Source organism: Alosa alosa, chromosome 14 (assembly GCF_017589495.1).
Source record: "Alosa alosa isolate M-15738 ecotype Scorff River chromosome 14, AALO_Geno_1.1, whole genome shotgun sequence".
NCBI lineage: Eukaryota > Metazoa > Chordata > Actinopteri > Clupeiformes > Clupeidae > Alosa > Alosa alosa.
Window position 1 is genome coordinate 24,043,121 of NC_063202.1, and position 26,597 is coordinate 24,069,717.

The following is a 26,597-nucleotide window of genomic DNA, read 5'->3' on the forward strand; positions in this document are numbered from 1 at the left end:
GTGTGTGTGTGTGTCTAGTGTAGTGGTTGTTTATTTGTGTGTGTGTGTGTGTGTGTGTGTGTGTGTGTGTGTCTAGTGTAGTGGTAATGTAATGTAGAGTCCAGAGGTCCCCTTGCGTGTAGACCCTCATAATGACACAAAGGTGCAAGCTGTAGCCTGGGCCATGATTTACAGCTATGTCTGAGATGAGAGGGAAGTGTGTGTGTGTGTGTGTGTGTGTGTGTGTGTGTGTGTGTGAGGGAGCCAGTGGGTAGAAAATAGTGAAAGCAGTGAGATGTTGACAGACATGCTTTTAAAAGACTTTAAAATAGTTGCTTTTTTTCTCTCTGTCTCAAACACACACACACACACACACACACACACACACACACACACAGCAAACAGACAGACAGCCATATAAAGACAAACATTTTTTGTTTTTGTTTTCCAGAGATAAATAGGTAACACCTAAATCCAGGCCACATGGAATCCATTTTCAGCCATGATGAGCATATCTATCCCCTGACGCTTCTGCACTTTTTAAAGCACAAAGCCATTTAGAACATTAATGTTACCATGATAACGGAGGTCAGTGTTGCTAAAGCAGGCATGAGGTTTGCTGGTCAATGACAACAACAATCACAATATTCCCTTTAAAACTTTGTAACTAGTTTGGCAGTGAATGCGTCTGCACGGAATGTGCTGCACCTGTTGGCAGAGCAGGGCAGAGCAGAGTCCGGCTCCTCCTCTAGCCAAGGCCCTTGTAGACAGACTGGCAAAGGTTAGTGCCTCTGTCTGGGTGCTAATCCTATTAGCGCCCTTGTCATAGCGGCATGGAATGATATATTAGATCACATGGGATAAGCAGGGCAGGCAGACAAGGGGGTGGGACTGGAGGTATGGAGTGACCCCGTAAACCTGGGAAGGACCTGCTTGTGTGTGTGTGTGTGTGTGTGTGTGTGTGTGCGCGCATGCATGTGTGTTTGGGTGGGTGTGTGTATGTGTGTGCGTACTGTATGTTGTGTGTGCGTGTGCGTGTGTGTGTTGTTAGGAGGGGGGGGGTGTTTTTTTCTTACATGATGATATGGAAGTAATAGCATATAGGTTAATTATAAGTGTTTGTATCTCATGCTTGCTATCATTTTAGATCATAGTGCATTTCAGCCGAGATCTAAGACAATAATACAAAAATGGATCATTCTGACATCAATTCTTAGACAGAAGGAACACGTGGAGGGTGTGTGTGTGTGTGTGTGTGTGTGTGTGTGTGTGTGTGTGTGCACGGTGTGTGTTTGTGTCTGTTCATTACGGATTGCCCACCTGTGTTGGCGTAACAGACGGATGGCCTGGTGAGGCCAGGTCAGAATCTAACATGGCACATCTGATTAAAGCGTAAGCCTTGAGAATCTCTGGAAGCACCATTCAGGCTCGGAGTAATAAATCTGCTGTTAAGGAGGTTACCCCTCTTAAGTCTACAAGGCATAATAAGGTAGCAATTATCGTTATCTTTGTCGCAATAAACATTGTCTTAAACATAGACATGTGTAGATAGTGGGTTACTTGTAAGCATTTATACAATAACTTGTGTTTAAGCGTATAACAATGAGAACAAAGAATATGGCCAGGTCACCACATTCTTTTTTTTTTTTAAATAAATAAATACTATAACCATAACCATAACTACAGTCTTAATGTGGACACATAAATCTGTTTCATCAGTCTTCATTGTTAGTTGGGGGCATATGAAATCACAGATCACTTTTATAATGTCCCCTATCCACTTAACACACACACACACACACACGCTACACACACGTATCATAAGCAGACAATAAACGAGCCAGAGCATATTTATGAACAAGTACACCAGTGCATCTTTTTATTTACGCAAGCAGTTTGTTCCTACAGTTGAGAAAAGCCACTGTTGAAGCGGTTGGCACATGTATGTACAGAACAGACCCATGGTTACAGGCTTCTACTATGCATTCTGGGTGAACGTACAAAAGGCTACAATGAGGAGGGAGCGGAAAGCGTCGTCAGGTCAAGACTGAAAAGAGCAACAAGATTACGGGGAGGCAAGATCAGGACATGGGTAAAGAAGCGCAGCACAAACCAAACAGACACAACTCAAACACTACCATCTACAAGCTGAGAGAAGACTTGTGTGAAACGCAGAGAGCACAGGAGTTGAAATACTGCACATGATTTAGAACTCATAAAAGAGGAGAGTTGAGCCTCTTCACGTGAGGTCAACGTGTTCAAACAACTGAGACCAAATTAAGAAGGAAATTAAAATGAAGTAAAATGAAAATTCTATATTTTTTTCGTATGTTTGTTTCCAGTAAAACGATTACCATTTAATGCATGACCATGCCACAAAGAACATCTAGATTCACAGTCGTTTACCTAACAGTACAGAGATTCAACTCGCAGTTGAATACCAATGCACTTACACCTAGAAAGAGCTCACAATGATCCAATATGTGCACAAAACTAGCTCTTTGATAACACTGACAAAACATGAATTGCCAGGCAGTAAAAAGAATGATAAGACACCTCTGTAGTCCAATAGCAAAATCAAGCAAGATAACAAGTGATTTTTCTAATCGTCATCAGGATATATCATTATAGGTTTTTTTATCTTCTTTTAATTTATTATTCATTTTTATTTTAAAGATTTTTTGGTTGTTGTGTGTGATTTTTTTTTTTTTTCGTTTTTTTTTTTTCCAAATGAAATCTCCCGCCAATCTGTAACGTCTTCCGAGAATGTCAGGACATCGCCTCCATCTTGGACTCGTCGGTGTGTCTCCCTCTTTCGCCCACGCGTGGAATGTGTTTTGATTCTCATTACGAATTAGGCTATTACCTGAAGTTGAAGTGCTTACGTACATGTATACATTTACATTAGGAGTATTTACAAAGCAGAAAACTGCAAAACTGCCTACTTACCTGCTCTATTTCTCATTCTCTACTGTACGAAAATAAGAGGAGGGGCTCTAAAATAATTGGCGTGCATGTATGACAAGACAGGTATGCATACCGAGCAGTAAGACCAGTCTGGCACTGTGTGTGTGTGTGTGTGTGTGTGTGTGTGTGTGTGTGTGTGTGTGTGTGTGTGTGTGTGTGTGTGTGTGTGTGTGTGTGTCTGGCACTGTGCATCACACAGCAACCGTGTTCGCAACACATCTGTCTCCACCCGGCCACGGTTCCGTGTTGGTGCTGTATCGGTTCCGTATCAGAACGGGGCCAGATGTGCTCCAGAACCATTAGAAGTGTGTGTGTGTGTGTGTGTGTGTGTGTGTGTGTGGCAACGCCAGTATGGTCAAACAACGGCTGCAGTAACCCCTTGATGTATTTGACAGTCAGACCTGGCTCTGCTGAATGCAGGCTTGGCACAACGAGCAAAAATAATAACCTTTATCTTATAGTATTTTGGTTAGACTCTTGAATATTGACTGTAAATAAAAAAGATTTATGGTACATTTGCAATATCTTTAAATAATAGGAGAATAATACAGAATTAGCTGGTTTTGGGCCTCCCTCCCCACAAATGGTTAAAAAAAGAGTGCTTATTTTTTTAGTTTTGTTATTTTTTATCTCCTGAAGTGATGGCCCTTGCATGTGTGATGTTCTTTAGAACGAGATCTGTGAAGAGACTCTCACACACAGGAGGGGAATGTGCTTGGAACCCTTTAGACCCCAGAACGGACCCATAAAAGAAAAACAACAGAAATTAAAATAAAAGAAACAAAACTAACAAAAAGATAACAGAAATGAGAAATAGAACAAAGAACATGAAAGAAAGAGCTTTTAAAAAATCCTCCATTAAAAATGAGTAAAAATGTCATTAAAAAACATAAAGCAAAGGTAGCTTGTACACTACCTATTCATTTTCTAAATAATAACAATAATAATCATAATAATAATAGTCATAATCTCAATCATAATTATAATAATGTTGATAATACTGTCTGTATGTGAAAAGAATGGGTTGTCATGGGGTGGTAGTGAGACACACCAGTGAGATCATCTCAGCGTCACCACTCTCCTGTGACAGGAAGTGACATCACTGGACTTCCTCCCCCGGGCGTGCTCCTGCCTTATGTGTAGGCATTGAGGCGCTCCTTGGAGCGCGTGGAGTGGATGTCGTGGAGCTCCTGCTCCTCCTTGGACTTGATGTCCTCATACTTCTGCATCTTACAGGCGTCCTTCACGTAAGCCCAGTTGGCTGACAGCACCATCAGGTAGTGGATCTGAAAAAGAGGAGCAGTTTTACACACCAGCATTCACAAATGCAAGGCTTCAGCTAGATGGCTCTGCCCTTTTAGAACTGGTTTTGTGTTAAAAGCAGATTTTCTCCTTTCCAACGCCACCTTCTATATGTGCCTTGAGAAAGGTTGAATTGTTTATGGTGCTATTCAAATGAATAAAATGAAATAAAAAATCATTAAAATTGAATATGTACAATATATTTGCAGTATAACTATCACATGCACACACACACACACACACACACACACACACACACACACACACACTGTATGACTACCATGCACACACATCTGATTCCACCACCAGGTGGCAGACCTGACTAAGTCTTTGAGGGGCCCTTTGTTTCCATGGCAGCTGATGTTCCAAGCAGTCATTCTGCCACAGAGAGCTCAAGGTTCTGGCATTTACACTCCAGCCAGATCATGTTCACTCCATAAAATCTCTTTATGTGTTTTATGGACGACACTCCTATTAGGATTAATTCAATTGTTAATCTCTTTACCTCAATTGCCCATAGCAAAATTAAGTTCATCTATCTTTTGTGAAATATAAAATCAAGTGGAAGGGAACATAGCCCCAGCTAGTGAGAGATTTATATACGTGCTCTTTGTATGTAAAGCCATTATGACATTCAGAGGAAGCAGGAGAAAGCCGTGAGAGCTCTCAAGTCGTCGAATCTGATTCGCCCTGTTTTTCTTCGAGTGGTGTTGGTATCAAAGAGGAAAACACCTTCATCGTTGTCAGAGGCAACAGCAGCAGTGTGAGTGCTTGCATCAGAGACAATAGTCGATAAGGTGAATCCGATGCTATGACTACCATGGATACTGCTACTGCCCACTCCACTACTCGCCACCCCAACAGCCACACGCAATACGTTTCATAACCAACAAGTAACAAAAACAACGATATTTCCTCTCACATTGAGCTACAAAATATGTCTATATAAATACAACTGTTGTCTTTTTGGAATATTTATATTATACATGATTTGAAACAATACTTTTAATATCTAACAAGCTGTTTTAAATGCTAATGAGAGATTGATTTCTCACACAGTCCCCCCTGACTAGCGGCAGCATTCTCTTTCTTAGAAAATGGCTCCTCGCAAATCACTGAGATGTTCTCAACAGGCTCCGGGCCCTTTCTTCTCCTAGTTTCCATGGTTACCATACGACATGCCCAGCGTCTCTCAGAGAGAAAAACTCTGTCTCTCCAATGCGCCAAAATCCCTCCTTCCCAGACAGTCACACACACACACACACACACACACACACACACACACACACACACACACAGACACCCGCACTCGCACACACACACAAACACACAGACACCCGTACACACACACACACACACACACACACACACACACACACACACACACACACACACAAGCACATATGCACACAATAAAGCACAGACACATGTAATCACTCACAAATAATACTTTCTCTAACACATAGACACAGCTGTCCACCCTTGTCAGCTAACACACACACACACAGGCATGGAGAACATAGAACAGACTAGGGCTGGGCAATATGGCTAAAATGCCTCACACTAAAATTATTCTTATGTTTAGGTATCAATAATCATTGATACATTTAACAACCTAAAAAAAGGATTTAGCCGAGAAGGCTGAAATACAGATAAAAAGTGTCCAGCCAGGCACTTGGTTATCATAACCTCATTTGAATTTATGAAACAGGAGTAACGTTGGCACTGTACACCATGAAGCTGAAATGGATATTATTTATTAGCCTGAAATGTTTCGCTCATGTGTGATCAAGTGCCTTAAAATTATCATGACATTCTAGGGCTGTATTTTGGGCACCAGCGCATGGCGTAAAGTTCGTTTTCCACCCGCGCAAAGTTTAATTCGGTATTTTGCACGTTTATTTTTTAAACATTGCGCCCAGGGGTGTGGCAATTAACAACCTAGAGAGGGGCCTGGCGCGTTATCCAAAAATCGCTATCGTACACCACCTAAACCTGGTCAGAAGTCAATGGCGAGTTGTTCATATGCTAATTTAAGAGCGCATGTCAACAGTCATATTGGCAGGTGCACGCACCATCCTTCTATCATTCATGAACGCACACCAGCGCACGTCCATGCAAAGCATTACACATTGCACGATTACAATGGGAAACATAATTAGAATAAAGATATTACGAAATACTGTACATCTCATGATGAATGATTAGTTATTCACCATCATTTGCAAATTGGTAACGACGGTTAAAAGTAATTAGGGGAGAGGCGAGGGACACGTATGGAGCACTGTGCTGCCACTGTGCTGCTGATAGAGGTCCGCCTTTAAATCACGATAGACACACTTGCTATGTTATCAACTGCCCATATATCAGTTCTCACGATCAATATGAAATTGGTGGCGGCATTCATCCGTTTAAGATTTAAAATCTTTCTCTATGTCATTTCTGTTGTTTTGTCACATATTGATGATGCAACCGAACATATTGGCTATTTGCATGTGATTAGTGGTACACAATATTATCAAGGTGTGTGGATATGATTGGTGGCTTATGAGCCAAGGAGGGAGAACACTTATTCATGCATCCAAAGTTTGCGTGCTTGTTATGAGCTTTCCTGCCAGTTTGAATGAAATACATTTTAATAAAACTAAATTCTATGCCATTTTTTTCTTATTCTTCTAAATTTCTTTCTTATAAATAAAGTGTCTATTGTGATACATATACCAATCATTTAGTCTTAAAACCCTCTCTCTCTCTCTCTCTCTCTCTCTCTCACACTCTCTCTCTCGCTCTCTCGCTTTGGGTTGCACTCTGTGCTAAGAAAAGCTCTATATAAATAAAAATACTTAACTTTAAATACTTTACTCTCTTACTCTCTCTCTCTCTCTCTCTCTCTCTCTCTCTCTGTATCTATCTACCCACACACAAATGCACACATACATCCTCTCACCCTGACACAATCATAAACACACATGAATACCCACACACCTGGGTCTGTTCCTCCAGGTAAAGAGTATAAAGTGTGTGTGTGTGTGTGTGTGTGTGTGTCAAGTCAAGTCAAGTCAGTTTTATTTTTAAAGCGCATTTAACATGCACAGAGTGCAACCCAAAGCGCTCCACAAACAAGACACATAACAAAAAGACAAAGATGCCGGATGGAGCGGCCTAGTCGCCAGCGTGCCCGTGACATCAAGACATGACAAATACATTTAAAAATAACAAAACACAAAGATGCGGACCGGGGGCGTGTGCCAAGCGCACCTGTGACACCAAGACATACAAGACAGACAAAAACAAATTAACAAATAAAAAGTAAAAAGAAAATCAATTTCAAAACAACAACAAAAAAATCATGTTAAAATATAGCTGCAAGCAGCAATGCGGGGGCCAAGCAGTGCGCTATAGCAGGAATGGCATTGCCATGCCATGAGCAAGCACTCACAGCAAGTTTGATTGCCATTGGATAAAGAATGGCTGAGAAATAAGCTCATTTACTTTGTTACAGCGCCCTAGAGGCCAAATTACACCAATGTCCTTAAGCTCTCACAATCAGCTACCATGTCCCTCTACCAAGTTTGGACTTCATACACCAAAGTGTTGCTGAGATGTGAGCTCACTTTCTTTATTACAGCACCCTTAGAGGTCAAATGAGACCACTTTTCCTTGCATGTCCTCACAATCAGCTAATATGTCCATGTATCAAGTTTGGACTTCATACAACCGATGGCGTTGCTGAGATAGGAGCCCACTTCTAGTATTGCAGCGCCCCCTATAGAGGCCAAATGATGCCAATTTCCTACTGTGTCCTCACAATGAGGTACCAAGTCCCTGTACCAAGTTTGGACTTCATACATCAAAGCGTTGCTAAGATAGGAGCTCACTTCCAGTATTGCAGCGCCCCCTATAGAGGCCAAATGATTCCAATTTCCTAGTGCGTCATCATAATCAGGTAACAGGTCCTTATACCAAGTTTGGACTTTTTACTCCGAAGCGTTGCTGAGATACAAGCTCACTTCCTGTATTACAGCGCCCCCTATAGAGGCCACATGATGCCAATTTCGTAGTGCGTCCTCACAATCAGATACCAAGTCCCTGTACCAAGTTTGGACTTCATACATTAAAGCATAGCCGAGATGTTAGCCCACTTCCTGTAAGGCGGCATTGTCGCCATGTGTGATTGGCTGTCACAGGCAAATAAACTTGAAATGAAAAAATCTGACAACTATCGTTTGTGCGGCTCGGTCTGAAGATCATCTCCGCCAAGTTTTGTGAAAATCGGATGAAATTTGTAACCGCTGAAACTTTTCATAGTGTTTGGACCAAATCCAATATGGCGGAGGTCCAATATGGTGGAAAGTGATGGGATAGGGGTCGATGAACTCGGGATGTTCCAAGGATTAAGACGCTACCTCAATTGTGAAAATCAGACAAAGAGTCAAGGATCGTGCATGAGCATGTCCAGCATTGAACTGGTGGTGGCGCTAGAGTGTTCAATGTATATGCATAAAAATTGCTGTGAGTGATTGGGACAGTGTCCTGACTAATGGTATCGAGTTTTGTTATGTTAACTCAAAGCGTCACGGAGATGTTAGTCCACTTCCTGTTTGGCGGCTTCATCACCATATTTGATTGGCTGTCACGGGCAAACAAAATGAAATTGAAAAATCTGACAAGTATCGTTTGTCTTGGATCGGGCAGAAGATTTTTAAATTTTACTTGATTACATTTTGAGTGAAGTATTGTACCAGCTACATCAAAATCCCATCCATTACTTGAGTAAAAAAAAAGTTAAGACTAACGAAAACAGAAAGGAGAGAAAAGAAATCGCACCCTAAACCACTAGCCTAGTGATAATGATCAGCATGTAGCCTACAACAGGACATGAATTAAGCTGGCGCCATGCAGTCTTTCAAGTGATGGAGATGGAGCTGGATCACGAGATGCATCAGATTACATGTGTAGCCTAACCTATGAAAGTGTATTTTCCGCTATTTCAATGGGTTGTCTCAGTTCGTTTTAGCATCAATGATTGCGGAGATATTCAAGCAAACACCATAGGATTTCGTGTTTTAACGTTTGTGCTCACCTTTCTTTGGAAAGAAGTTTATTAGCAGTTGTTTCCCCTCATTTTGATGTCTCTCTTTTTTGTAACCGGACTTGGCTTTCTTGGAGAAAGACATTGCACCAGCAGCACAACAATTAGCGGTCCACTACTAGCGATGCTCATGAGTGACCTTAGACAGTTTTCACTATGTTTTGTATCCAGTCAATCAAACTTTAAATTTCGTCTGACATTCATTTTGACATTTAATTTGGAAGTTCAAATATTCAGGTAAAATAAATATATGGTGGACATATATATATATATATTTTCAGTAATTAGCTTAAACGTCCAGTGAGTCTATTCAAAATTTTCACCACACATTATATTAACACACATAACAGTGTGTGTGTGTGTGTGTGTGTGTGTGTGTGTGTGTGTGTGTGTGTGTGTGTGTGTGTGTGTGTGTGTGTGTGTGTGCTTATGTGTGCAGTGTGTGCAGACAGTGATGGATGCATCTCTTTGGGTCCCATAGGACCAGATAAACATTGTTAAGCAAAACACAAAAAAACACCCTGCATTATTTTTCTGCTATCTGACCTGAGTTGAAACACACACACACACACACACACACACACACACACACACACACACACACACACACACACACACATGAATGAGACATCTCTGCATTGCATTTGTTGTTGCCATGGGCATTCCAGGTGGGTATAGTGAGAGAGTGCAATAGTGTTGACTGGAAGAGTCTCTCACCATGGCGATGACTGCAGCTCCAGCCCCAGCCAGCGCACACACAAAGAGGTGGAAGGTCATATCCAACTGTAGGGGACAGAGGAAGGGACAGATGAGACGATACCACACACACACACACACACACACACACACACACACACTAGATGCACAGATGCACACAGAAACAACGCACACATGTGTACATAAAACATATATACACACGCACACCAGAAATATGCACATACTATACACAAAATACGCACATCACCAGAAACAAAGAGAAACACACAGAGATATGCACACAAACTGAAACACACAAACACAAACACACACACACACACACACACACACACATCTGCTCACCTCATTTGAGACACACATCCTGTAAAACTTCTCAGATCCCGCACACACTGTCCTCTCCTCCCCGATGGTCACCACTCCTGAAACAGGGACACGGCCAACATGAATGCACAGCACATGCACAGAACTAGTCCACCTACAAGCAGGTCTGCCCTGCTCTATTCTACTTTAAGGTTGGAAGCCATAGTACTTGACCTAATTTGTACTGTTTTCATGACTTCTGTTTGTCCTAAAGAGTAATTCTCTTTGTCCTTTCCTCTTGCCAGCTCTGGCACTTTGAGAAACTCAAGTGTTTTAGGGGTTTTTAGGGTTTTAGTACACAATGCAACCTATTTCTCCTAAAGCATTTCTCCTGCTTCCTTCTTTATGCTAGACACTCCTGGAGAAGATTCATATAGATCTCTGGGTCTATATGAAGGGTTTTGTGGTTTTGTGGAGTGTGTTGTGGAGGCCGGACCCGGGCGTACCGAACTGGCGTGGGTCGAGGCAAAGGCTGGCTCCTTCCAGCAGTGTGGCGTTTTGGCAGATGGTCCAGATGTTGAAGTAGACGAACACGGGCAGAGAGGTGAAGGCCGTCACCCCCAGCCAGGCCAGCATGAAGATGTAGGTCAGCAGGATGAACTGCACACACAAAGCCCAAAGGTCAAAGGTCATGACGCAGATAGATAGCCTGTAATTTCACAGTTTAATCTCTCCTAGCCATGAGAAACAGGCCCATAATAGCTTTGTACTACAGTATAGTCCATACACTTGCCAATGCATGTGCTCCTCCAGAATCAGTCTTGACCTCTAGATATCTTTAGAGCAATGAATTAGCAGCAATCACTCTGAGCTGGCAGATTATCCATAGCATCCCATGCAGGAGTCTTCCCACCTGCAACTTTTTTACTTCACGTAAAGCCTCCTTGTCATTGAATCTTTTACCCACAATCCCTCTGAACTGAGAGGTCACCTAATCTCCTCTCCTCAAGCTGTTCTGTGACACCCCGCCCCCACACACACACACACACACACACACACACACACCGTACAGGGCTGCCTTACCCATGCGCTGACGCAGCGTCCACAGGTGGTGATCTTGAAGTCTCCGTATAGGTCCTTAATGGCTCCACTGGTGAAGAAGCCCTCGACCATCAACAGGATCCCGTACACGAAGAACGCAGAGGCAATGCCATAGATCACATACTTAATGATGTCAATGCTGGTGGAGAGAAGGACAAAGACTGTATTAGTGTGTGTGTGTGTGTGTGTGTGTGTGTGTGTGTGTGTGTGTGTGTGTGTGTGTGTGTGTGTGTGTGTGTGTGCATAATGCGTATGTGCATATGTGCGTGTAGTGCAAAGTAGTGCGATGTACATTATTTAGAGTTCTTCTTGAGTTTCAGAACATCTATCCGCATGCAAACGGCTCTTTTCATGTTCAGAAGATAGATTTTGGTCTGGAAGGGTTGTTGTGTGTGTGTGTGTGTGTGTGTGTGTGTGTGTGTGTGTGTGTGTGTGTGTGTGTGTGTGTGTGATTGAGAGAGAGAAAGAGAGAGTAGAGATCTGGGGAGAGACTTTAATGTGTCTAATAACTTAAGAAAGTGTTTGATTGTAAAGCCCAGTGAAAGATGAAGTGGCCCAGTGGTGGTGCTAACTCACATGGTGAAGACGTCCACGCCATCTCCAGGTGCCCGTATCACCTCAAAGTAGTTCTGCAGGATGGTGACGGTGCCCGACAGAGCCTCGTGCCCGCAGCCGCAGAACAGCGCCACGCCAGCGTACAGCAGGATGGTGGCCACCAGAGACGGGTACGGGATGCCACGCAGGCACTTCAGACAGCACTCGCCACACCCTGGGCACACACAGGACACAAACATAAACATCTATACATTTAATAATCACATGGGTACGGATGCCACGTAGGCACTTCAGACAGCACTCACCACACCCTGGGCACACACAGGACACAAACATAAACATCTATACATTTAATAATCACATGGGTACGGATGCCATGTAGGCACTTCAGACAGTACTCGCCGAGAGGACATACACATAAACATCTATACATTTAATATAGTAACTCTCCATACCCTGGGGGCACAGAGGAGAACCATAAACATCCATACATTTAATATGGCAACTCTTCACACCCACAGGAGCGGCACACAGGACACAAACATAAACATCTATACATTTAATATTGTATCTCTTATTTACTGTATATTACTCATTATTATTAATATTAATATTAAATTATTAAGGCGTACAACTGATGATGATGATAACCGTATAGAAAAAAAATAAACTGTACAAAAGCATACATTGTTCATGCTCAGAATACATTGCTAATGCATACAGAATGCGAGAGAGAGAGAGAGAGAGGATAAGCAAATCAGAATATCTCTAAATAAAATACAGTCCCTCTGACCTATAATGGAAACTCAGGCCACTGACATACATTAGATTTCCGAGCTATGCTTCCCCTGATGGAATGCCATGACCACAATGAAATTTCCGCACAAATCCAATCATGGAATTCCACCCAGGCATTCCGACTACATTAATCTCTCTGAGTCCGATTGCCGTCATGTCTAATGTTACATGCCCACAGTCAACAGCGGAGCTACAGAGCGCGCTCACAAATGAAATGCATAACACCCATAATCTGATCACTCTGGTTGACATGGGTCCTGTATTCCCTATGGGTACTGCACAGGGGCAGTCTGATTGGCTGCTCAGTGCCGGCGTCGCTCCTGGGTGCAGAGGGTTCGGGAGCCTGTGGAGTTCCACTCAGAGTCTGACACACAGACACTGCTGAGGACTGCTCCCCCTCTCTCTCTCTTGCGATCTTACTCTCTATCACTCTGTCTCTCTCTTTCTCTCTCTTTTACTCTCGCTCTGTCTGCTCCCTGACTCCTGACTGGAATTACAAGTACATGCAACAGAGCAACGCACAACCTCCAACCTGGCCTCCACATAGACACACACACACACACACACACACACACACACACACACACACACACACACTCCCACACGGGTATAACGGTCCTACACAGACCAATACACTCTCTTACTCACTCCCTCTCTCTCTCTCTCTCTCTCTCTCTCTCTTTCTCTCTCACACATGCACCCCTTCCTTCTCTCTCTGGACTGGCCTGGGCTTAATCTGACATATTAGCTAAACCCCACCACACAAAAAAATGTACATACAGCCTCAATTAACATTGAGCATAACCCCCTTTTTGCACACACACACACACACACACACACACTCACACATGTGTGCCCGCAATACATACTGAGCTGGGCATAACTGCCCTGGAGCTCAACCCCCCAACCTCTGCACACTCTAAACACCCTACCCCCCTCAGCCCAGGGCAGGGTCACGGCAAGTATGGGTGTGTGTGTGTGTGTGTGTGTGTGTGTGTGTGTGTGTGTGTGTGTGTGTGTGTGCATGTGTGACCTGCACTAGTGAGGGATAAAATGCAGATGCAGGTTTCAACTCTATGACTCATAAATCAGCTACTGTAAGTGGAGGATGGGTGCTGGGTACCACATCAGTGCAAAGCTACAGGCTCCATCCCTCTCTCTACCCTCTTGCTCTCCCTCCCTCCCCCTCTCTCTCTATCTATCTCTCTCTCCCTCCCTCCCTCACTCCTTCTTATAATCTCAGTGCTATTACAGGAGTCCTTCACAGTGTTCTAATTCCAGAACCTCTGACCTCCATCACCTGTGTGAGACCCTGAATGACAGACACAGGAGAAAGATCTGGCCCTGGTCTAACAAATGTATTAGAGGGTTGCATTAAAGGGTCAGTGCCTATCATTGACAGCAAACCCTGCACACCCTTTATGCTTTAGATTAACATCTAATGATGTGCAGTAAAATACAGAGTAGAGTTTTACGCTTTTTACTCCTCTATGTCCCACCATTAATAAGCTCTACATCATAGTGCAGTGCACTTGCTTTAACCTTGCCTTGCCTTAAACCAGTGCACTTGCTTTTGCCTTGCCTTAACTTAAACCAGTGCACTTACTTTTGCCTTACCTTGCCCTGCCTTAAGCCAGTGCACTTGCTTTTGCCTTGCCTTGCCTTGCCTTAAACCAATGCACATGCTTTTGCCTTGGCTTACCTTGTCTTGCCTTAAACCAGTGCACTTGCTTTTTATATGTTTCTGAGCCTGTAGGGACGTGAGAAACCATTAGGTGCAATCTTATCATCAACCCTGCATGTGGATCCTGACTCTCCAAGTACACATTTACAATAATAATGAATTCATAACTCCGGAGCAGCCGGCTCTATGTGCAGTGACAGACTGCAGTATTATTTAAACATGAGTGGCTAAACGCCTTACTGTAATGATGTAATTTCCTATAGAACCACTGATTACATTGGAGGGGAGACATGTCTCCGTGGCAACTGCACAGGTGGGAGAAACCATAGCATTGAGTTTGAATGTCTATATCAGTTAGATGTTTATCATCCTCACACTGATAGCAACTGGGTGGATCAGATCGTCATCTGGTGCAGATGGGTATCCGTTCTAAAGATCTCTCTCTTTCTCTCTCTCCCTCTCTCTCTTTCTGTCTATCTACCTCATCTAAGACACTTTCATCCCTCTCTCATGTTACCTGGATCACAGCTCTGGTGCAGATCTATGGCACATTAGAACCAGATGTGCTGGACAATCTGATAAACCATACAGTATGTGTGTGTGTGTGTGTGTGTGTGTGTGTGTGTGTGTGTGTGTGCAATCTGATGACCCATAGTGTGTGTGTGTGTGTGTGTGTGTGTGTGTGTGTGTGTGTGTGTGTGTGTGTGTGTGTGTGTGTGCCTGATGATCCATACAGTATCTCTCCTCTCTCAGTGTCTTCAGTGTAGCTTGAGTAATAGTCCTCACTTGTATGTGGCTTGAGTAATAGTCCTCACCTGCCCAAATCTCTCTCTTTCTCTCTCTGTTTGTCCGTATCTCTTTTAAAGATAGTGTAATCTCTCCCTCTGAGTTGAGATATCTGAGCCAGATCAGAGCCAAATCTGACTTGTGTGCTATCCGGTGTGACCCTGGCAGTGCGAGGTGCTTTGTGGCACAGGCCTAAGCGTTGGGGATTGGCTAAAGAGCCTGTTTGATGCCGTTTCCATAATTCAGCAGCGGGCCAGATCCCCTGGCCTCCACAGGCATGCATTATTAAGAGCCGCTCCGCTTGAGTTAAATCACCTGTGATGACAGATATATCACCTCCCTCTCATCGCCTGACACACATGGACACTCACACACTTACACACATTGACACTCACACACTCACACACATCTACACTCACACACTCACACATCTACACTCAAACACATCTACACTCACACACTCACACATCTACACTCAAACACATCTACACTCACACACTCACACATCTACACTCACACACATCTACACTCAAACACATCTACACTCACACATCTACACTCACACACCTACACATCTACACTCACACTCACACACTTACACACATCGATACTCACACAATCACATCTACATCTACACTAACACACTCACACACTCAAACACACACACATTTACACTCACACACATACACACATACAATCACACACTGACACATTTACACTCACACACATACTGTACACTGTGTGTGTGTGTGTGTGTGTGTGTGTGTGTGTGTGTGTGTGTGTGTGTGTGTGTTGTGCATGTGTTTGTGTGTGTGTGTGTTTGTATGTTTAGTGGCACTTACTGTAACATTGAGGTCAGAATCAACACTGCTCCCTTAAGTGTTTGGCAAATATATTTACACAGTAGTCTATGTGTACAGAAATAATCTTAATCATATCTTAACCCAAATCCTCAGTCAGCAAACTACCACTGCATACCACGCCCTCGCCTCGTGTCAACACACCGTACTCCCTGAACTGACACCCCACACACACACACCCAACTCCCCCTCCCCCAAAACAGTAGGCTCTGCCTCCTTCCATATACACAACACCCACAACCAATGTCTGCCCCTCCCCCAACACACATACACATTCTCTCGTCCCAATACACACCCAACCTCCTTTTTCAGTAGTAGACATACATGCACATATCACACAAACACTCACCCCTCAAAGCACACACACACACACACACACCACACACACACACGCACACGCACACACACACACACACACACACACACACACACACACACACACACACACATACAACCTCTCACAAATATACAACATACACAATAGACACCCAATCTCGCTCATGAACAAAATACATGAACCACCACACATACACATATCTACTCTCTCCTACCCACTCACAAACACATACAGAAAACAGAGCCAATCTCCATCCCCCCATAATATATGGCCTCTCCCTAGACACACCCACATACAGTCTCTCACACACATACACACACACACACACACACACACATACACACAGACACACACACACACACACACACACACACACACACACACACACAAACACACACTCTGCCCGACTCGCCCTGACCCTGTCCCATCTGTCCGTCTATGAGCCGTGGGCATGTCACCTCCTCCCCCCACGTTAATCCCCAATACAGCGGGGTGATGCTGACCTGATGGCCACCCCTCCACTGACACACACACACACACACACACACACACAAACACACAAACACACACAAACAAGGGGGACCCCCTGTCTGGGGCCAACACAAAGGATACCGTGCACTGTCCATTTCAAAACCACAGGAGTACCCTACCACTACCCCAAGGGGGAGACAGAGAGAGAGAGAGAGAGAGAGAGAGAGAGAGAGAGAGAGAGAGAGAGAAAGAGGGAGAGAGATAGAGATAAAAAGAGGGAGAGAGAGATAGAGATAGAAAGAGAGGGAGGGAGAGAGAAAAAGAGAGAGAGAGGGAGATAGAGAGAGATAGAGAGAGGGAGCAGATGGAAGGACACAAAGAGGAGAAAGAGGAGAGGAAGAGACAGACAGATGGACAGAGAGAGTAGTGGGGTGTCACGCAGTGCTGGGAGGGGAAGAAAGTGCCATTTGTGTGTGTGTGTGTGTGTGTGTGTGTGTGTGTGCGCGGTGCTCGTGTGTGTGTCGTTGTGTGTGTTCATGTGTGTGTGTGTGTACATGTGTTTTTTGAGTGCATGTCTTAATGGCCGATGCTTTAAGGAACATTTTATCTGCTGCTGATGCCTCCAGCCTTGTTAGGGGAGCGCAGCGAGCGTGCCGCATCTTAAGTGCTGGGAGACAAAGGTAACGTAGTGCTAAAAGCCAGACAGATCAGGGAGCAGTTAGACTAACAGGACGTGCAATTGCTGTGCCTTCCTCTGGCACCCTGAAAGGTGTTGAGTTGGGACATGCAGAATTGATGGCTCTATCGCTCTGTGTGTGTGTGTGTGTGTGTGTGTGTGTGTGTGTGTGTGTGTGTGTGTGTGTGTGTGTGTGTGTGTGTGTGTGTGGGTGCCAGCAGGTTCTCAGCTGTGTGAGCGCCTCCCAGTTTCCTCTCCCTCTCCCTCGCACTGCGCATGTTTAATCAACCAGCATGGTTGCCATGCCAACGGCGGCGCTTATTCTGAGAATAGAGCGGCGCTTTCAGAGCGAACGCTGACCCACTTTGCGAGCGTCGTGTGTCAACAAATTTCAGCGAGAGAAAGCGGCCGAATGCTGCGCATTACAGAGATTATGCTCAGGGCTAAAGCCAGGCTCCTGCCAGCTCTGAAAGCCCCTGAAAACGCCGCCCGGCCCCATCCCCATCCCCAGCCATGGCCTCCATCACCAGCCCCATCCCTGGCCTCCATCACCAAGGATTCCCTCTCAGCTGCTACCACTCCTTTTGGCACCAGCCAGGACCTCTTATGAAACAAGGAGAAAGAGTGAAAGAGTGAAAGAGTGAAAGGGGGTCACTTCAATGTGGGGGGGGGGGGGGGTTGCTGAGAGAGAGAAAGAAAGAAAGAAAGCAATGCGCTCGGAAATCTCACGGTTGCACGGGCAGGGGGGTATGTGTGTGTGTGTGTGGGGGGGGGGGGGGGGGGGGGTTCTTCCCAGCCTAGCCTATGCACCTGCTACACCCTCTAAGACCACTTCATGTTTTGCTCCTGAGGAATAGACGTAAATATGAGCTCCCCTAAATACACTCCACAAACAGCAGATCATTGGGGATTGTAAGGGTCACACGCTCACTCTAACAATAACCACAACTGATGTCTGGGGGACAATTGGTGGAAGCACAGCCCTCCCCCTTTGGTCAGATAGAGAAGGAGATTATAGCGAGAGGACAATAGAGCAGCGTGGCAAGGGAGAGGGCCTGGAGATGGTGTGTGTGTGTGTGTGTGTGTGTGTGTATGGGGGTGGGGGTGGGGGGGGTTAGTAACATAGTGTTAAGTTAAATAAACAATAAGCGCCCAACTCAAGCGTGAAATCCGCACTGAAAGGGCTGTGAAACATTTAGAGGTAACACTTGCAAACTTGTCCGTCTCAGCCGATTCTATGGCCATCGTTCACACTTAGCATTAACACAGTCTTGGCACTTTTCTACCAATGCCACCGCACAAGCATGGGGCAAATGCTGGAAAATCACACCAGAGCTAGTGCAAGGCAGAGATTTGGATGGGCTAGGACTGGGCAGTGATTGGGGCTGACTTTGGGAGAGTGTTCAACATGTGTGTCCTGTTGCTAATTTGTGTCTGCTCATGGAGATGGACAGTCTTGCTTTTTTGCTTGTTTATTTGTTTTTGTCTTTAAATGACCCGAGAAATGTAACTGAATTATAGAGGTGATTGATTATTCATATAAAAAAAAAAAGTTTTGGCCCTGTATGTAGTTTTGGTTGTTTGGTTTCTGGTAAACGCCCATCTTCTCTTTTCCTCTCTCCCCTGGCCAGTGACGGCCTGCCTGCCTGCGGGCGCCAGCAGGGCTTTTGGCAGACAAGTGTTAAGACTGCAGTCTCCAGCAGGTGGACAGGTGAAACTACACCTGCCCGTGACACACAGCACAGGAAGAGCATGCACGGACACAGAACTCTCTCAGCACGTCTCACCCTCTTCTTGAGGAGCCGTGCTTCCGACACCTGATTTGCTGTGGTAATGAGCGGTAAGATGGCAGGGGGACAGAAGGACGTCCCACACACAGGAAATAACTCAAGCCTATTCTACAGTGGCCACTGCATAACTATATGACATTAAACGACTTTATCTGCCATTTTAACGTGTCCTTCAAAATGATGATTTACTGTTGGAATTTCTCAAAGCCACACTAGGTCATTTATATATTGACACAGACATTATACTGATGAATTACTGTTAGCACCCATTTACCATGTGATTTGTGTACAGAATCGTGCACGAGTATTTTGTCAGTTTCCTGGAGTATGTAATAAGGTCTGGAGCCTTTAAATGTTAGAAGACTCTGCTAAGGGGGTTTCTGGGCAGCATTTCAGTAATGGCAATAAAGGCAATAAAACAAAAATCGTTTGTTTCGAACAACAAAGCATTTGTTCTGAGTAGAACTGACACATACTGTAAAACTCAGATACTCTAACTCTAAACACACACAGAAACAGACACACACACACACACAGCTGGTGAGAAGTCACAACTCTCCAGACAGACAGAGCGGATTAGCCAAAATGTGACTGGGAGGAGGGAGGGGGGATGTGTAGTGTGGTGGGTCTGTTTGTGACAGCGAGAGAAAGTGGAAATGTGGGCGTGTGTATTATTCAAGAGATATGTCTGTGCATGAGTGTTTGTGTGTGTGTGTGTCTGCACACAATATGGAAAGTGTGTTCCTGATGTTTCTCACACTGTTTTATTGATTATGAAATAGCTGAGTAGATATACTCCAATGACATGGTGCTGAATGCCAATTAAAGGTATTGATTAATGATGAAAGTCCACATGTAACACATGGCTAAATGGATGGAGAAATACTGCCTGCCATCGACCTCGAGGGCTCTATAAATTAAAGTCTTTCATCAGATTTATAGCATCATAGACACTAACGGACCTGTTTTGAACAGCGGTTCTGGTCTGGAACCGTTTCAAACTCAGTTAACACCACAGAAGTACGATGGGGAACTGACAAGAACTATTTCAATGGTATGAAACACTTTTAATTATTGCTATCAGCTATCAAAAGTCTATTAAGCACTGCTAATTATTGCTATCAGCTATCAAAGGTCTATTAAGCACTTTTAATAATTGCTATCAGCTATCAGAGGTGGATGGTGAACACATGCACCTATAACCATCTGGGCTCCTTATAGAACAATGATAACACTTCTGTCAGGTTTCTACTGGTTTATTTGTTTTATAAACACCCTGTATTACTGAGGCTTTGATAATCTCACCCAAAGACGCAGTTTATTTGGAGATTGGTGTTTGCTCCATGGGTACTTACACATGTCAAATGAAAGCCGACACACATCATTTGAATGGGTGAATCCATATGTCCTACTACACCAAGAGATATCGCTGCTAGACTCTGGTCTCTCTCTGCTTGTATGATTTCCTCTCTGGGCTCAGCTGTGTTGGACAGGGTGGACAGACTGTATTGACTGACAGAGTCGACAGATTTGTTGATGTGTTATGTGTTGGCTATTGATAATACCTAAACAAACACACACAGCAACCTGATTATCAGATTGAATTATATTATTATAAGATTGAATAACCACTCAGTCATGTGGCATGTTTGACAGTCATATCATCACAGCTAAAGACACAGCATCATCATGTCTGAGTCAGACATAGTCAAATGTAGAACAAAACAACCACATGACAGAAACAGACTGAAGTAATGTCTGTGATCTTCTCGTCCTGAGTCAACAGTACACAAGACATCATCTGAAGGTAAACAAATCTGGCTGTAAATGTGGTGACAGTGTCCTACTCATGGCCTCCTGGTTAAAAAGCTCAGCATCATAACTGTACCTTCGCCGTTCTAACGACCCCTCGGCAGAGCCCACTGACACCAGAGGAGGGCCTGTGGTTCTGCACGCCCAGACGGTACCCGAGCCGTCTACTGCAGGGTTCTTAACAAACCAAAACAAACAATGGTGGCGTTTCACAAGGGTCTGCCCAGTCAGCGTGCCGGCGATCAACTCTCTCTCTCTCTAATTCCCTTTTTCATTCCCTTGCTCTCTCTCATTCCCTCTCCCTCTCTCTCTCCCTCTTCCTCCCTGTCTCTCTCCCTCTCAGAGTAATGATTGCAGTAATGAAATGCCCTTTTCCCTGAGGGGCCCCAGGGCTCTCACTCCAAGACAGTTCGCCTGTGAGAGCGGAGAGAGCCACAGCTCTGTTTCTGCCCTGCCTACTGTGGACCGAGCACAGATCCCCTCTCCATCGGGCCAGCAGGGCCCAGAAGCAGAATCTGGGAGGTGAACTCGAGGAGTGGGGGACCAAAGCTTATGGTTCTTCCACCCAACCCTCAAAATAATTTGTGCCATATTATAATCTTCATGAAATATGAACCTGGGGAGAGCCTGGGAAGATCTGACTTCAGTCCTGACATCCTGACTTATAGCAGATATGTAGGTGAAGATGATGCATTTAAATGCACCAGGCCTCTTATTATATGGAAATGCCTGGGCTTCTGGCTGGTGAGCTCACACTGCTCAGCAGCCTGACTGACACACACTCAACAGACACCAGATGAACACCAGTGCCCTGTCATGCACCAACACCAGCACCAGCACCATGTCATGCACCAACACCAGCACCCTGCCATGCACCAACATCAGCGCCCTGCCATGCACCAACATCAGCACCCTGCCAGCACCAACACCAGCACCATGTCATGCACCAACACCAGCACCTTGTCATGCACCAACATCAGCGCCCTGCCAGCACCCTGTCATGCACCAACACCAGCACTCTACAAACAAGCCTCCGGAGACTGGTTAGGTTTGAGCAATTCCATGACAGTTGGGTTTGTAAGCAGGTGGTGTAGTAGAGCAGGGAAGAAATGACAAGGATGAGAGTGTTTTTATTATTTTGTGTGAGGGTAACAAAAGTGAAATCTAAAAGCCTTTTGACTGTTTTGCTATTCTTGTGTCATGCACAGTATGCACAATAAAAGCTTGTCCTTTAAAAAAAAAAATGCATCTGGATGTGTATGTGTGTGTGTGTGTGTGTGTGTGTGTGTGTGTGTGTGTGTGTGTGTATGTGTAGGTGTGTTTGTGTATGAGTGTGTGTATGTGTGTGTGTGTGTGTGTGTGTTTGTTTGTGTTTGCACTCTTGCCTGATTCAGTCTCCCCCAGAGGAGCTGTTTTGGGAAAGGTTATGATGTTTTGTTTGTGGATTTGAGGGGGCTAGGAGGACAGCTAAGGTTTCAGCGCTGTGAGCTTCACACATACACAGGCTCATTCTTCATGTTTGCTTCGAAGTGTAGACACTAACAGGGCTATGGAGGCTGCTGCCTTCCTCCCTCTCAGCCTACATAGAGTCCTGAGCCCTGGGGAACCCTAGCGTTAAACAAAAAGACAACTGAAGGGAGATCTGCTGTTGTTGTGCTGCTACTCACTGCTCTGTATCCAGGGAACGCAAAACTTCCACATGCAGAACACAAACATGGGTGTACTGTGCATGCAAACGGGTCGGTTATTCTCAGGTCAGCTGTAATTATGACTGGTATGCATGGGGGTGTCCATAAGTGCACATAGCCTGTGATATGTGTATGTGTTTGCCTGTGCCCAACACTATCCCAGAAGCAAGTATCCCTGTTTTAGGTCAACAGAAATTACATACCTCAGGTGTGTGTATATGTGTGTGTGTGTGTGTGATAATAGCTCATCTTCGTGTTCACATTATGATGTTTCTCTTCAGAGAGGAGTGGTGAAGCACAACATTAATGAAGCACTCAACCCAGCACCTTAAGATGAATGTTTCATGCAGCCATGAAGATTTGATAGAGCAGGCAGCAACCAGCTGCTAGCCATGGAAGAGTGGAGCAGCATATGACCCAGCTACTCAACAGCGCAACAGTATAGCCTAACTACACATTATATTCCATCCACACCGTCAGACGAAGGTAGATAGCAACAAAACAGGAGAGTCTGGCTTTATCGCATAGGCTACATTTTTTTCACATGGCACTGCACTGACAATGCTGATGGCGGGTTTAAAATTGCTGCGTGTGGTGGACTAAACATGGAAACAAATCGAATCTGCACATCTTCTTTGAAAGGGAAATGGACTTGATGATGCACCTCTAGAAATATAGAGCGCTCATTCCGATGTATTAAACAGCCAGTGCGCGCAGCTATGGGGACATGACATGGCCACTACCATGGCAACGATTCCACATCATGCCTGTCAAACACTGCCTTTAAAGGGGGGTGCACATAGGAAGAGGGAGGGAGGGAGGATGGAGAGAGAGAGAGAAAGAGAGAGATGAATCCTGACCAGTGTCTCGCGCATCCCTCCTGTGTGCCCTGTGATGTTTTTCGAACAAAAAATATAGCTGCTAGAATATTATTAATATGTACTGAAATGCTAATATTTATCATCCAAACGTAAATAGGCTAACTGCGTTCAAACCGATATTTTCTCTCAAAGGCTAAAAAAAATTCAGCTCTCACCTCGCTGCACAGTGCATATTTATAGCAAACCCATTTCACACAAAAGCAAACAACTGCTGCCACTCGCAAACAGATGAACCAACAAGCGAATGAAAGAAGTGCGACCCCCACGCCTCTAATGAGAAGGAGAGAAAGGTTTTGATTTGGAGACAATGGCGGTGGGAGGTGAACGCTCTGAGCTCGGCTTCACTCGAAGCAGCCTCCTTCAGACGCCAAACAGAAACGCGCGGGAGGACAAAGACAGTCCCTTTCAGTGCTCCACAGCATCCCCGAACAAGCACACACCCCTCTGTTTTGTGTGTGTGTGTGTGTGTGTGTGTGTGTGCACGTCTTCCACGGAAAACCTGTCGCCAAATATTACACCAAACAAGTTGCATTTCTTTCTGCATCAGTACATTGCCTATTTCATTCTGTTATACACATTTTTTAAAAATTTGCCTCCACCAACAAATTACATCTCTCAGCTAGACAGAAAAATTTATGATTTTTTCATGACTGTAGCTCAGAGACACACACCAAAGCCAAACAATAACAGCAGAGCAACCCATGATGGAAAAGCAGCATTTTAGATACAACTGATTTGGGAACTACAATGTGTCAGTCAGTGACCTGTTTTCCATCTCTCTTTCGCACACATCAGTAATCCACTTGATCACAGACAAAAGGACCCAGGCGGGGATTATAAACAGATGCACTGAGGTACACGGCACAAACAAAGAAGATATATGGCACGGGACAACACAAAATTACCAAAAGCGGCCGTCGCTCACCTTTCTGGGTCTGCCCCTCATCCATGTCCTCCTCCATGGTATTCAAATATCAGCCGGAGATCTACTCTACAGAAGTGACCAGTGCAGCCGCGTCGAGCTCGTCCAGACCAGCTCCTTATTACACTCCCCCCTGCTAAGCACTCACAATAGAGGCGCGGGCTACTCCTGTGTGCACTTATCTCTCTCTCTCTCTCTGCCTGCTCTCTCTCTCTCTCACTCTGAGTCTCTCTTTTTCTCTCTCCCTGCCTGCTCTGTTTCTCTCTTCCTCTCCCTCTCTCTCTCAGTGCCTCTCCCCCTCAATGCTCTCTCTCTCTTTCTCTTCCTGCTCACTGCCTCTCCCCCTTAATGCTCTCTCTCTCTCTCTCTCTCTCTCTCTCTCTCTCTCTCTGTCTCTCTCTCTCTCTGTCTCTCTCTCTCTCCCTCCCTCTCTCTCTCTGTCTCGTGCCTCTCCTTCCCTTTCCCTTCCTTTCTCTCCTTATTTCTATGGATACTCTCTCTTTCTATATTTTCCTTCCTGCTCTCTCACACTCTCTCCCTCCCTCCACCTCTCTCTCTCTCTCCCTCTCTATCACCCCCCTCTCTCTCTCTTCGCTACTTCGTCTATTCCAGACGGAGATCGCCTGTCAACACAGATTTCGTACAGCTGAATTGTCTTGAGTGTGAGGGGGATCAGGGTGTCGTCTCTGTCATAGCCTGTGTGTGTGTGTGTGTGTGTGTGTGTGTGTGTGTGTGTGTGTGTGTGTGTGTGTGTGACTGTATGTGACTATTTGTGCACTGTTGTGATGGGAGGAATGATGCCAGCACAGGTGCTGAGAAAAACACATGTGCACACCCACAGACACACACACACATGCTCACAAAATGGTGCTCCAAACATGGACGATTACACTGCAAACAGAGGGGTGTGCTGATACAGACAATCACACATAAACACACACAGAGACACAGACACACACATTTATGGCACAAAGGCATAAATGTACCATTGAAAATGATCCTATTGTATTGAAATCTATTTTAATGAGTAATAATTCAACTGAAATGGTAATTTCCTACACAGACACAGCTAAAGAATGCCACAGCAATGCCACAACACTGTCTAAATCTGTCATATGATATATCAAATCTGAAACACACTTTATGGGGATGGACTATTGAAATGTGCATGTGTGAGTGTGTGAGAGAGAGAAAGCGGGTAATAGTGAGAGCTTCATGTAAAATGAACACTCATGTTCCAGTGTGGGTTTTATATGCACTTGAATGTTTGATTCTGCATGCAAGTGTGTGTGAATAGGTGCATGCATGTTTGTGTGTGTGTCTGTGTGTGTGTTTTGAGTGTGAGATTTTGTGCTTTTTTTAGAGCCTGGTGGTGTGTTGCCGTGCGTCCAGTTTCCACCGTGACCACTGTGGTCAGGAGACTCACATGAGTGTGTGAGTGATGGGACTGACCAAAGCAGCTCACACACAACACTTCTAGCTCAGGACACACTATAGGAACAGGGACTTACAAAGCAGCTATTCCCAGGTCAGGACACAATAGGAACAGACAGCAGAGAACAACCTGTCACACCTCATATTCATATATTTAATTTTCGCATTTGAAAAGCAGCTTTGACAGTATGGTATACTGGCATGGGGAGGTCAATAAGATGCTGTATTCAGATCCACTGAAATGATGTCATGTAAAACTGAGCATAAAATCTCTCTGGATTAGGTTTGGAATTTGGGGATTTCTGTCTCTGTCTGTCTGTCATGATATGAGTACCTGAGCTTTCAGTATACTATAGACTGATGCTCATTAGTAGCAGGTCTACTCCAAATGCAACTCTATGGAATAGCTCCGCACTCAATAAACAAGGTAAACAAGGTTTTTAAA

General features: G+C 44.7%; 1 protein-coding gene across 1 annotated transcript; it reads right to left on the reverse strand.

Moving 5' to 3' along the window:
* Nucleotides 1-1,829: 1,829 nt before the first annotated feature.
* Nucleotides 1,830-25,302, reverse strand: gpm6aa (glycoprotein M6Aa). Its single transcript, XM_048263385.1, has 8 exons — nucleotides 25,267-25,302; nucleotides 24,722-24,906; nucleotides 12,035-12,227; nucleotides 11,441-11,597; nucleotides 10,864-11,017; nucleotides 10,400-10,476; nucleotides 10,058-10,123; nucleotides 1,830-4,232 (listed from the first exon to the last, which is right to left on the reverse strand). Exons 2-8 carry the CDS (start codon nucleotides 24,756-24,758, stop codon nucleotides 4,080-4,082), a joined length of 837 nt encoding a protein of 278 aa, XP_048119342.1. The 5' UTR covers nucleotides 24,759-24,906; nucleotides 25,267-25,302; the 3' UTR covers nucleotides 1,830-4,079.
* Nucleotides 25,303-26,597: the final 1,295 nt, after the last annotated feature.